The sequence below is a fragment of the Eumetopias jubatus genome, unplaced genomic scaffold, assembly GCF_037043125.1.
Source record: "Eumetopias jubatus isolate StellerSeaLion01/CBP00866 unplaced genomic scaffold, mEumJub1_p1.0 scaffold_1, whole genome shotgun sequence".
In the NCBI taxonomy this organism is placed as follows: domain Eukaryota; kingdom Metazoa; phylum Chordata; class Mammalia; order Carnivora; family Otariidae; genus Eumetopias; species Eumetopias jubatus.
In genome coordinates, this window is record NW_028274807.1 from 202,442,401 (window position 1) to 202,455,733 (window position 13,333).

A 13,333-nucleotide genomic window follows, 5' to 3' on the forward strand; every position below is an offset into this window, starting at 1 on the left:
GGTAGGGTGAAGTTTGTTAATTGTGTTACAAGTGTGAATGTATCATAGTCGCATATAGTTTTAAAGGTAAGAACAGTGCAGTTAAAACAAAATTAAAATACAATGACGTAAAAATAATAGAAGCATTACGAGTGGAGACTAAATCGAGCTTGAGCCCTGTTGCGTGGTTGGATGCAGCATGGAGCTGCATGTATGGTGCAGTGGTGAAGAGGGGTTTAAATGTAACCTAATGAATCTGAGCGCCAATGTCCATTATGCTCCCAACGCTCCGGGAGGCTGGATGGGACGTGCAGGCTCTGAGAGCCCGGGGAGCTCACGTGCGTGGCATCGCGTCTTTAGGATGTTCTCTGACCTCCTTTGGCAGGTGCTTCCAGCGAAGTGCTTCTAGCCTTTTGAAGAGCTCAGGAGACTCGCTCTCTAATGACTTCTCATTGAACTCTAAAGCTTTTCCCCGTGGCCGTGGAGCTTCTCTCCCGGGGCCACTTGTGTTTTGTTTTTCCTCCGCAGACTCAGGAGATGGCCTCCAGCTTTGACGTGAGCAGTCCCATAAACAACGAGACGCTGGAGGGCTTTGACGAGATGCGGCTGGAGCTGGACCAGCTGGAGGTGCGGGAGAAGCGGCTGCAGGAGCAGATGCAGCAGCTGGACAGAGAGAACCAGGAGCTGAGGGCGGCTGTGAGCCTCCAGGGCGAAAAGCTGCAGACGGAGAGGGAGAGGGGCCGCGCCGCTGCCGAGGACAATGCCCGCCTCGCTTGCATGGTGGCCGAGCTCCAGAAGCAGTGGGAGGTTACCCAGGCCACCCAGAATGCCGTGAAGGAGTTCCAGGAGTGCCTGCAGGCCCTGGAGCTGGGGGCAGCAGAGAAGGAGGAGGATTACCGCTCGGCCGTGCGGCGGCTGGAGTCTCTGCTGCAGCCCCTGGTGCAGGAGCTTGAGGCCGCACAGGACCCACTGGGCGGGGAGGACCGGCATTCACCTAATGTCGCAGCCCAGCCGGGCACGGCCGAGCAGAAGGCAGATGCGGCACCGGACACACGGGGGCAGCAAGAGCTCCTCCCCAGCGCCTCGGCCCTGGAGGTCCAGGAGCTGCGGGAGAAGCTTCGAGCCCTGGAAAGAGAGAGCACCAAGGCACGGGAGCTCAGCAGGCGGCAGAGTGGCCAGCTGGAGCAGTTGGCCAAGGAGCTGCAGCTGAAGGAGGAGGCCCGGGCCAGCCTGGAGCGCCTGCTGGAGGAGATGGCCCCGCTCCGGGAAGAGCTGGCCGGGAAGGGGCATGAGGCGGCCCAGCTCCGGCGGCAGCTACAGGAGTCCCTAGCCCACCTGAGCTCCCTGGAGCAGGAGCTGGCGGAGGTGAGGCAGGGGGAGCGGCAGCGGCAAGAGGAGAAGGAGCTATTGCAGCAGGAGGCCGGTTTCCTGGCACGGCAGCCGCGGCTCCTCGAGGCCCAGCTGGCCCAGCTGAGCCGGCACGTGAGTGAGCTGCAGGAGCAGAAGCAGCAGCTCATCCGGGACAAAGACCACCTCAGCCAGAAGGTGGGGGCGCTGGAGCGGCTTGCCGGGCAGCCGGGCCCAGATCTGCCCACAGCAGGGGAGAAGCCCGAGGCCCGGGGCCCCCCAGGTTCCACCCTGCAGCAGGTCTTCAAGAAGCCGGAGGAGGAGCAGAGAAGCCCCGGGGAGAGCCAGACAGGTGATAGCCAGATGCAAGGGAACGGTCAGGAGGAGAAGCTCCAGCAGGCCAACAGAGAGCTGGAGAAGGAGCTGCAGAATGTGCTGGAGCGCAACCAGCTCCTCGAGGGCAAGCTGCAGGCCCTGCAGGCTGATTACCAGGCCCTGCAGCAGCGGGAGGCAGCCATCCGGGGCTCCCTGGCCTCCCTGGAGGCTGAGCAGGCCAGCATCCGGCACATGGGGGACCAGATGGAGGCCAGCCTCCTGGCTGTGAGGAAGGCCAAGGAGACCATGAGGGCCCACGTGGCCGAGAAGGAGGCCGCCCTGCGGAACACAGAGGCCGAGCGTCAGCAGCTGCAGGAGGAGTTGGGGCTGTGCCGGCAGCTGGTAGAGGCCCGGGAGAGGGAGCTCGGGGCTCTTGAGCTCCAGTGCCGCCAGCAGACCCAGCTGATCGAGACCCTTATGGCGGAGAAAGGCCAACAGGGGCTCGGCGCACCTGAAGACCGTGCCCCCCGGGAGACAGCAGCCCAGCCGGCCCTGGGTCAGGCCCAGGTGGAGAACCAGCAGGGGGAGGCTGGGCGCCTGCCAGCTGAAGTGCTAGACCTTCAGGCCAAGCTCCAGGCAGCCCTGGGTGACCGGGAGAAGGTACAGGGCCAGCTGAGCGTGGCTGAGGCTGCTCTGAGGGAGCACAGAGCCCTGGTGCAGCAGCTGAAGGAGCAGAACGAAGCCCTCAAGAGGGCCCAGGGTCAGGAGCCGCTGCAGCGCTCAGAGCGGGAAGGGGCACCGCGGGAGGAGAGGACTGAGGAGGAGGAGCGATCACGGACCGAGAACCCACCGGTCCCAGAATGCGGCTCCCTGGAAGCCCGGCTGGAACAGGCCGAGTCGCAGGGGCAGCTGCCTGGGGCTAGCGCAGCCACCGACGAGCCTGGCGTCCGTGTCAGCACGCAGTTGGCAGAGAAAAAGCAGGCCGAGGAGGCCCTGGCCTGCGCCATGCGGGAGCTCCGTGACATCAAGGAGGCAGCCTCGAGGCAGCGAGAGGGCCTGGAAGAGCAAGTGGCAGGACTGCAGCGAGAGAGGGACAGTGTGCAGGAGAGGCTGAAGGTGGCCGAGGAGGCGGCCTGCTCCCTGCCCGGCCTGCAGGCCCAGCTGGCCCAGGCCGAGCAGCGGGCCCAGAGCCTCCAGGAGACGGCACACGAGGAGCTCAATGCCCTCAAGTTCCAGCTGAGCACCGAGATCATGGACCACCAGAGCCGACTGAAGGTAGTCCTCCCTTGTCTTGACCCCCGGGGCTGCGGTGGTCTCCTGTGGTGGGGCCCGGTGCGTCCACCAGAGGATAGGACGTGCCTTCAGCCATGTGGCACGTGAGGGCCCCGGAATGTACTGGGCGGCCGGGCGGACGCGGCGGTCCTGCTTTCCAGGCCCCAGCACTCTTCCCCTCGCGGGGCCACCGTAGGGGCGCTGGTCGGGGGCGAGACCCTAGCCCAGAAGTCTAAACTCAGCATGGTCGCAGACGGGTTTGGTTCGTACAGAGTGGCTCTTTTACATCAGTAGCCAACACTTAAAGAGCTGGATGTTTACAAATTCAGTTTGGGGGCTCCCTTTGAAATCGCAGGAGATCTTAAAGACTGTGCCCTCATTCCCAAGCTGCAGAAGTCACCAGGAGCTGGGTGGTGCGTGCGCCCTTCAGAGGAGGTGGGCACCCTCTGGGTTTTTCCTCAGCGCTCGTTCATGTACATGCCCCACCCCTCTGGGCCTGTGCGTTTGCCCTAGACCCTCTCCTGGCCTCTAGAACCTCTAGCCTGCGAGTCTCGCCTTTGGGTTTTCTGTCCCTTCGGGTGCCATCCCGATGGCAGGGGCTGTTGTGGAAACTGGCTCAGTGCGTTTTCACAAAGCCTTCGGAGTAGACAGGCTTCCAGGAGCAGTGCTGACCCTGAGCCTCGGCACTGTGTAAAGGAAAAGGGTTAAGGGTGGCTCAGACCGAGGGCACAAGCAGGAGGGCCACGGAGCTTTGGTTTCCAAAGCTTATCACTTGCCCATTAGCACTGTGGCCTGTGCTCACTCCCAGACACACGACTATTGCATTTCTGCAGATGTGCTTCCAATGCCGTGTCCCCCGTCCTGTGCTGCTCCCCGTGGCTCACAGGGCACTTGTTTCCTTGCCGAAACTAAATCCTAAGTGTGAGGACCAAGCTAAGTCTCTTAGTAAACTTGAAAGGATATTGTCACCAGTGAAGCCCAAAGCTTATTGAGTTGGGTGAAACAGAGAGAGGTAGCTTGTTTTTACCCATCTGGGGGAATGGGCTGAGGGGGTCTCCATGCAGGGACCCCACTTTCACAAGCCCTCTCTCATCATCTCCAGACTGCCAGTGAAGAGTGCCAGAGCCTCAGGGACCAGCTTGAGGAGCGAGGCCGGCAGCTGCAGGCCGCCGAGGAGGCGGTGGAGAGGCTGAAGGTAGGCCCTGGGGAGCATGTTGGTCGGCGGCCTGGCCGCCTGGGCGGGGAAGACTGGCGTGCCCGACTCAGCCTGGTCATTCCCACCCCCAGGGTGCGGGCCTGTCAGGGAGAGGGGTCTAATTTGGTTTCCACTGGACCCTTTAGAAGGGTCGCGTGCAAGACTCCCAATCCCCAAGCCAAAGCTCCCATCCGTTCACCTCTGTGGACGTCTTGAGCTTGCACCTCAGCCCCTTCTGCCTCCCGGACACCCAGCTGGAGCCGCCAGATGTGTTTCTCAGCCAGCCGTGTGGACAGGATATGAGGTGTCCTTCTTAGCAGCCTCCGCAGGCATGCCTGAGTTGGTGGTCCTGAAGTGAGGGGGCTCACGGGGGGAGGGGGGGGTTGCTGCAATCACCGTCTCCAGGGAACCCCGCTCCCTGCCACCTGCCGCCCCACCTCCGCCCCCACCCCGAGATTTGATTCCCGCTGCCGCTCCTCCAACCTCCACAGCCAGTTGCAAGTAATACTTGACAGATAGGATTACAAACAGGAGTGGGTCACTCAAAGGTTCTCGGGCTCTTGAACTTAAAACCCTCTCCAGTTAGAAGTGACCTGGCCAGGTGGGGCGGAGAACCCACCAGTCCCTTTCTGGCCTGCGGCACGGGCTCCAGTCGGCTGTCTTCTCCCCGCTGTCCCATGCCAGGCTGCCCAGGCAGATCTGGGAGAGCAGCTGCGCGGCACCAGCAAGCGTCTTTCCGAGAGCCAGGCCGCCATGCAGAAGAAGGATGAGGAGGGGGCTGCCCTTCGCAACAGCCTGGACAGGTTAGTGATGCAGTTTCCGCCCACAGGGCCCCGGCCGCAGAGGCTTCAGGGAAGGGGGTGTTTGGTGCAGTCATTTAGAAACTCAGCCGCTCATAGCAGGTTAAAGAAGTCCTCTTGAAAGAGAAGCCACAGACTCGGAGGGCACTTTGCCAGAAGCACGCCACAGGGGCGGGCAGCCCGCCTCTCACCCCTCTGCAGGCAGCTGCTGAGCCTTTCTTGATGCCATTTTCCCACATGCAGGGCACGCTTCTGCTTTGGAAGAGCTGACATGAAATAAAAGTTGCAATATAATAGTGGTAATGATAACAGCAAACAAATAATGCCTCAAATGGGCCAGGCACCGTTTTAAACACTGCATCTCCTTGTCCCTTTTTTCCTCCTAACTGTCCTTTGAGGAAATTATTACCTGTCCCCATTTTATAGATGAGGAGAGCGAGGCTCAGAGGAGTTAAGTCGCTTTCCCAGCATCTGACAGCACGTGGGCAGTGGTGGGAGGTGCGACCCAGGCCGCTTGACTCCAGAGTCTGTTTCCTCAACAACTACCCTGAAAAGCGCACAGATACTTCTGTGTCTGGTCTCGTGTTAGGGTCCTAGGGTGTGTGGGTGGGTGTGTGTGTGTTTCCCCGCTGCGAGTTGTGACTCGAGCTCTTCCTGGTTTCCTTTATGAAATGAGAGGCCGCAGGGCTGGGGGGGAGGGGGTCTCACAAGCACGTGCCCAGTGAAGGTGAGCCAGTGTGCCCGGCACCAGGCCGACTGGTCTGCCTGCAGACGTCGTGCTGTCACCCTTCACAGCTGTCCTAACCTTGGAGTATGGCCCTACTTGTGCAGCCCCAAGCTTTCCCTGAGCCCCCTCATCTTCAGGCTGGGGGGCGACCTGGAGTTATGAGCGTGAGCCCACCATTTGGTGAGGAGGCCAAGGCAGTCCTGCCAGGGATGCTGCCGCCCAGTCACCTGTGTGCCCCCAGCAAAGACTGGCACACCAGATTGTCCCAAGCCTTTACCTTTTCTGCCCATCCCTCGTTGCCTCCTACCACCCGGCTTCTGGGGGGGCGGGGGGGGCGGGTCCAGGCTCAGTGGGAGATCCAGAGCATGTTGGGTGTTCCGTAACCCAACATGCACATTTCTTCTCACCTGATTCTTCCAGAACGCTGTAGGGCTTTGGCTGCCCAGGTCGTATTCACGTGACGATACAAATAGCAAGAACCTCCTAAGTTGGTGGCATTTTTTAGGAAAATGCTATGACAGTACTTATTTGTAAGATCTCAGAGCCATTGTTTTAGCTGTTCAGTGTTGCATAATTCGTCTGTCCTGGATTGGGTTTTACTTTATTCACTGTGTGTGTGCATGCACACGCATGTGTACACCCATGAGATCATTTTGGTGGACAGTGTCTCATAAACAACCTTCCGACAGCTTTATACTGGGTATGGGCAGGCTGGATTAGATACAGATTACTTAGTCTCTGCAGAGCCCCGTGTTTAATGGAGCCTTTACGAATACCCTGCTGGACCTTGGGGTCTGTAGAGCATTCCTGGAGCACCACTGCCCTTGGGGACAGGCGAGCTGCAAGTAGAGTGGGCAAGGGCAGGAGGACCACGCTTTGTTCGGCCAGCCCTCGGCCATAGACTGAGCCGAGGGAACAGAGCTCCTTAGGCCTCCGGGCTGTCGGGTCAGCACCTGGCAGTGCCCACTGAGTGCCCGCTGGGTAGCCAGCACCACGCCCTGTGCACAGAGCCCCAAAGACACGTGGGAGACAGGTCCTTGTCCGTGTGATCACCTCCAGGGAGATACACCTGTTTTCTTTCTATCCCAACTCCATTTTCCTCTTGCAAACCACCCATAACCTCAGCCCCTGCCCCCAAACCAAGTGGTGCAGAGTTCAAACTCACCTGGGGTGCTCCTAGCAGCCTGAGGTCGCCTGCCCTCCCAGAATGCCCATTGTATTTGATGTGGGGGGGTGGGTGGCGTGTGAAGAGTTTGGGGGTGCGAGGGGAGTTTTGAAGGCCGGGGGGATGCACAACTTGTGAGTGGGTAGTGCCGAGGGGCGCCCCCACTGTGAGAAGGAAAAGGCTCAGACAGTAGCAGGACCCCTCATTAGAGGCCCGAGTTAGCCCAGAGGCCCGGGGGAAGCTGGAAGCAGTGGCTAATCAGTAAGCTTCCCACTTCTCCACCAGGACCCAGAAGGAACTTGAAAAAGCCATGGCAAAGATCCAAGAGTATTACAACAGACTCTGCCAGGAGGTGACAAACCGGGAGAAGAATGACCAGAAGATGCTCGCGGACCTGGATGACCTGACTAGAACCAAGCAGTACCTGGAGGAACGGCTGATTGAGCTGCTCAGGTGAGAGTCGGCACCAACAGCTGGCTGGGGGCCTCCTCTGAGCTGGAGTTTCTCTTTAAAGAAATGCAGCTACTCTTGGAAGGCCTCTCAAGGGAAATGGGCCCGTGTCTGCTTGCGTTATGTTGTGGAGGCCCTCCCCCGCACAGACGGGGGCCTCCCAGGCCCTTGGCAGCCTTGAAGAGTAGATTTCCCTGCTCCCACTAGTGTTCAGCTGGGTTTGTGTTGTCATAGTGCTGGGGCATTATTTTCAAAATCTCTGTGTGTTTAGCCACAGGTGTGACAGTAAGTGATGTCTCGTGTCTTTGGGAAGCTCTCCAGTCCCTTGTCCCTCTTTCGTGAGCCCCTTTCCCCTTCTCCTCCATCCTGCTTTCCCCCAGCACCAGGCCTCCCCAACTCCAGTGCCCACAAGTAGCAGACAGCCAATGTAAGTGTCTGAGCGGGGCCAGGAGGGCACTCAGAAACCAGAGGACACGCGTGCTCTGCTCCTGACTCTTGTCGCCACACAGGCGAAGGGCCCAACTTCCCAGATCGCCTTACTTCCGATGAGCATATCTCTAATGAGGCTCTAGATCAGATCTGTACGTTGCAGGGTGTTATGTTAGATCTCTCTTACTTAGCCTGTGATTTGGCCACCATCTCTCCAACTTGTTTTTTTCTTTGCAGTGTACTTTTGAGGAAGCTAGGTCATGTATCTGATCGAGTTTCCCACAGCCTGGATTTGGCTGGTTGCATCCCCAGGGTGCCATTTAACATGTTCTTCCAACCTTCATATGTCCTGTAAATTGTTAGTTAAAACCACAGCAGTGGTTCTCCCCACCTAACTGCACATTAGAATCACTAGGGTAGCTATTAAAATGATACCCATGTCCAGACCTGGCCCAGACCAACCCATTTGGAACTTATCGGAGTAGGGTCCAGGCATCCGTGAGCCAGAGTTGAGAACCACTGCTCTACTAAAGGCTTCCTCAGACCCAGGCTCAGAATTTTCTCAAGAACGCTTCAGAGAATTGGTTTATAGTTTGGGTCTTTCTTTCAAGAGCCACATAAGATCTGATGAGCCCGTTCCCTGCGATGTTAGCAGCCATGGATAAGCAGTGCCTAAAGCTACTAATTCATTTGGGGTTGCAAACTGGTGGTATTTGGAAGTGTAAAACCTCTGCCCACATCATGTCATCAATTCGCAGACTTGGAACTCAGGGCATTTATGACCTCTGAACTCAGACATCTTCCTGAGGTCTGGGATGGAAAAGCCCTGGTCCTGACAGCGTCCCCCATTTCAGGGTGTGGGTACCTGGCCTCCAGGGGACAGAAGGGATGGGCTGGGAACCAGCTGGGAGGACGATGCTGGTCCAGGGCGTGAGTCGTCCTGCTTCCTGACAACTTAAAGCGTCCTTGAAGAGCCAGTCAATTCCTGGCTTTTGTCCTGGCTTTTGAAGATTTATTTAAGAGAAAGAGAGAAAAAGAGAGCAGGGAGGAGGGGCCAAGGGGGGAAGGAGAGGAAGAGGGAAAGAATCCCAAGCAGACTCTGCGCTGAGGTCAGAGCCCAACTCGGGGCTCAGTCTCACAACCCATGAGATCATGACCTGAGCCGAAACCAGGAGTCGGATGCTCAACCAGCTGAGCCACCAAGGCGCCCCTGTCTTGGTTTTTGTATTTAAGGGGAGAGGTCTGTGGCTGGCGATGGTGTCAGTTTCTCGTAGGACCTCAGTGGATCTGGTGTTGGTGTTTGGGACTGAGGTGCTGCTGGGGCTACAGTTACCTTAGGATGGTGGCTGGGGCTCCATCTCGGAAAGAACAAAACCTTCCCAAGTCAGAAGCCATAGGCCTCGAAAATGACCATGAGCAGCAATATAGAAGCCTCTGTGCCCATCAGCTCTGGAGCATCGGGCATGCTCTGACACTGCCAGACCTTTCTGAAAAGCCTCCCTCTTCCTTCAGTCTTGCTTCCTGGAGTGCGTACTGTCTCTCTGAGGGGCAGGGGAAGTTAACATCCCATCAGACTCTCAGGCGGGGAAATCTTTGGTCTTCTCCAATGATCGCTTGTTACTTTAACAAAGCATAAACACATAAAGGTTCCTGAACACGTTTAAGTTTTCTGTGGGCAGTACCTTCGTGGTCCTCGGGCTCCCAGCACTCAGGCTGTCATGTAACCGTGACAGCCTGTTACAGCTTCCACTCCAGGCGACCATGCGCACTGTCGTGTGGACACCTAGCAGTGTGTGACCCTCATAGGCGTACATACATCATGGGCGTACTCTGCCTTCACACGCATGCCATCAGCTGAGTCTAGGGCTAAAGCCAGGGACGGACAAGGCCTGGGACGGACGAGGCCTAGAGTGGGGGTGTTTCCAAGTAAAGTAAATTTTCCTTCCGTGTCTAGGGAAATTTGGAATCAGGCTTTGGAAATGAATCGGAGACCATCCTGTTGTTTTCACGGATTCTTCCTTTTTCTAATGTGGCTCTGTCTCAGGGACAAGGATGCTCTCTGGCAGAAATCAGATGCCCTGGAATTCCAACAGAAGCTCAGTGCTGAGGAGAGGTGGCTCGGAGACCCGGAGGCGAGCCACTGTCAGGACTGCAAGCGAGAGTTCAGCTGGATGGTGCGGCGACACCACTGCAGGTCGGTGGGTGGAACCCAGAGCCAGAGCGAAGGTGCTAAAGCAGGCACCGCCGGCAGGCATGGGCCCCGCCGCTGTCTGGGAAGAGCACATTGCCATTTGGTCCTAAGGGGACCAGGCGAGGGGGTGTATTAGGCAGGGTCCTAGCAGGACATGTGGGGATCCCTGAAGGGGAAGAGGGTTTGATACAGGGGTATGGGCTGAGTCAAGGGGACCCACAGGGCTGTGGAGCACCCAGAGACCAGCAACCCTTGGCCTCCCCCAGCCTGCAGGGACCAGAGGGAAAGCGGCATTACTGAAGCCGAGGGAGAGCGGGGGCGGAGGCTTGGCTGGGGGAACGTGCACAGCAGAGACTCTCCTAGGGCCCAAAGAAGGGTAGGCAAAATAAATCTTGGTTGGGGCCAAGGCAGATGGAATATCGTCAGCACAGGCCCAGGTGGGTCTCTGGTCCCTTAGAGCCTCAGCCCCTGAGGCATGGAATGTACCCCTGTGTTGTTGTGGCAGAGAAGGTGGACTCAGCCACATACTTTATCCCCCTGCCTCCCAGGACGTTGGGAAATAAAACCTTTTCTCCCAGTGGCCGTATCAAGATGGCTTTATTGAAATCTTATCAGATTGACCACAAGGCCACACTCCTCAGTGGGGGCAGAGCCAAGTCTGAAGAGAGCCACGTGGCATCTAGAGCCCAGTGCAGATCACAAGACCCGCGGTGCATCACCCTCACAGCCCGTCTCGTTTCACCCCAGGGTCTGTGGCCGTATCTTCTGTTATTACTGCTGCAACAACTACGTCCTGACCAAGCGCAGTGGCAAGAAGGAGCGCTGCTGCCGAGCCTGCTTCCGGAAGTTCAGTGATGGCCCTGCATCGCCTGACAGCGCCAGCTCCGGCACCAGCCAGGGGGAGCCCAGCCCTGCAGTGTCGCCAGCCCACACTGGGCCCCAGGCTGCCAGAGGCCAAGGTTGGGCTCCTGCTCCTGCCCTCTGTCTTCTTAGGTGCCACCCCCCCGCCCCAATCACCACTACCCCAGTGTGGCCAGTTAGCTGTAACAGGCTGAATTCAAGGTTTTCTAAACTTAGGCATTAAAGAGGTGCTAAAAATGTATTGCACCAATTTGAGACTTTCTTTTTTATGTAATGAGGCTTGAAAGAGAATTGAAAAGGGAATACCTTTCTCCTGGTATGATTCAGTGTTATTTAATGCGAGGTCTGTGTACCTCTTAACTTACATGCTACCAGTGGAATGTACCCCACACCTTGGAAAATACTGTTTCCGGAGCCTCAGCCCCAATACCTAACCCTTCTACCAAAGTAACCAAAGGCCAAAAGTTGTATGTGGAAATGACCACATCCTTCACCTTCTCCCTGTGGCTCACACTGTCTCTCAGTGACCAAGGAGGATGTATTCTCCTCATCCTTTCACTCTGCTCAGTTAGAGGAAGTGGGATCTGGTTCCTGCACTTCCTGCTCCAAGCACAGTCCTGCAGAGCAGGCCACGCTGTCCTCTCATGGACCAGACTGTGGATGTAGAATACCAAGGGGGGCAGAGTCGAGATGGCGGGGTCTCGTCTTTGCTCAAGCGTCACCACCTTCTGCAGCCCGTTCCTATGAACTCTTCCTTGGCCTCTGCCTGGATGCAGTTCAGCCAGCCTTCAGAGATACTGTTAGCTCCGCTTTTGTTTGACTGGATCATCAAGGAAGTTGCCAGGCCCCATTATTTATATTTGGTACAAAGAACTGCTCAGGGATGGTGGGATGTACTGGGCATAGCATTCCTGTATCTTCTTCAAACGCATTTAAAATTCTTTTTTTAATTCTTAAGTTTTGAGAGTCCTTTATATATTCTGGATAGAAGTTATTTATCACATACGTGTTTTACAAGTACCTTTTTCCCAATCAAAAATCTCTTTTCACTTTCTTAAAAAGAGCAAAAATCTTCTTCAAAATGCAGAAGGTTTTAGTTTTGATGAAGTCCATTCCATTTTTTTCCCCTTACAGATCAACTTTTTTTCTTTTCTTTTGGTATCCTATCTATCTTTGCTTAACCCAAAGACACAAAGATCTTCTCCTGTTTTCTTCTAAAAATTACATAGTTTAGGTCTTTGATCCATTTTTAGTTAAACTTTTGTAAATACCACAAGCTGTGCATAGAGATTCATTTTTTTGGCATATGGTTGTCCAGTTGTCCCAACACCATTGGTTGAAAGTCTGTTCTTTTCTCATAGCATTGCCTTTGCACCTTTGTCAAAACTCAGTGGAGTCTGTGTCTGGAATTTCTCTCCTATTCCATTTATCCACGTGCCTTTTCTCTCACCAATACCACACGGTTGAGATCACCGTGGTTTTCTAATGAGCCTTTAAATCAGGTCGAGCAGGTCGTCTAATTTTGTTCTTTATCAAAGTGTTGGCTATTCTAGGTGTTTTTGCTTATCCATATAAACTTTAGAATTAACGTCAATTTCTATAAGAAATCCTGGTGAAATTTTGATTGGGATCACATTGAGTCTCTAGATCGAGTTGGGGAGAGCTGACATGTTAACAAAATTGAATCTTCCAATCCATGAACATGGTATAGCTCTCCATTTAAGTCTTCTTTGATTTCTCTCCTGATGCTCATTGTCCCTTCCTTCCTGTGCTTCCTTCCTTCCCTCTGCCAGCCTCAGAAGGCAGGTTCAGAAGCGTGGCTGGGCATATGGAAAGAAACCAGTCCTTGGTCCTGTTTTTCAGCCTGTGTCTCCAGCCCTCCATTACGTGGACCTCAGACAAGAGGGAGGATGTTCCATCTAAAGCATGGCCTGTCCCAGGAGCCCTGCGGCGGGGCCAGCTGGGAACTTGTAGCCCGCATGAACTGTTCTTGGTAAACCATCCAGGACGCTCCCCTGCCCTGACTGGCAGGTGTTACAGCGAAGACAGAGGGTGGCACTGTGCCAGAGTACTGAGGTCACTTGTTTTGATTTCTGACATTTCCTGTCCCCTTGTCGGTCTGCATTTCTTTCTGTCTTTCCTTCTCTCTGCCTTTCTTTCACCTCAGGCCTACCGTCACATTTTTCATGACATAGGCAAGAGAGTACTTGCGGGTGGATGACCGGCACAGGAGTGCCCATCCAGCCTCCTTCCTCCTGAGTGGCCTGCAGAGTGAGACACCAGGCCCCGGGGCAGAAGCACAGTGGTCGCTGCCACCTTAAGCAGAGGGAGGTTCTTCCCCATCCCCCAGTGGATGGAGGTGAAAATGCAGGTCAGACAGAATCTTGGTTCAAAAAGGCATGAACGTCGTGTCTGTGTCTCAGGGAGCAAGACTCAGCAGCACAGAAGTGTGTTTACTCTTTTTTTAGGTTCCTGCCTGATAAGGATTTGACGGGTTTTTTTTTTTTCTTCTTCTTCTTCTAAATAAGAGGCCTCAGAGAATATGTAAGAGCTTGAAATCTCTTTAAGGCCCAACTGAGGAACCAACAAGAGAAATCTTGTA

General features: G+C 55.6%; 1 protein-coding gene across 11 annotated transcripts in view; it reads left to right on the forward strand.

The window, feature by feature from the left end:
* Positions 1 to 13,333, forward strand: part of FYCO1 (FYVE and coiled-coil domain autophagy adaptor 1) — a 73,449-nt gene that overhangs the window by 25,284 nt on the left and 34,832 nt on the right. For all 11 annotated transcript variants that reach the window (XR_003606687.2, XR_003606686.2, XR_003606688.2 and 8 more), the window contains exons 8-13: positions 508 to 2,916; positions 4,016 to 4,108; positions 4,793 to 4,911; positions 7,086 to 7,253; positions 9,724 to 9,873; positions 10,618 to 10,829. Coding sequence is in view for 4 of the 11 variants with exons in the window: in XM_028087211.2 (XP_027943012.2) it covers positions 508 to 2,916; positions 4,016 to 4,108; positions 4,793 to 4,911; positions 7,086 to 7,253; positions 9,724 to 9,873; positions 10,618 to 10,829 (3,151 nt within the window). In the remaining 7 variants the exon portion in view is untranslated. The remainder of the gene's footprint in view (positions 1 to 507; positions 2,917 to 4,015; positions 4,109 to 4,792; positions 4,912 to 7,085; positions 7,254 to 9,723; positions 9,874 to 10,617; positions 10,830 to 13,333) is intronic.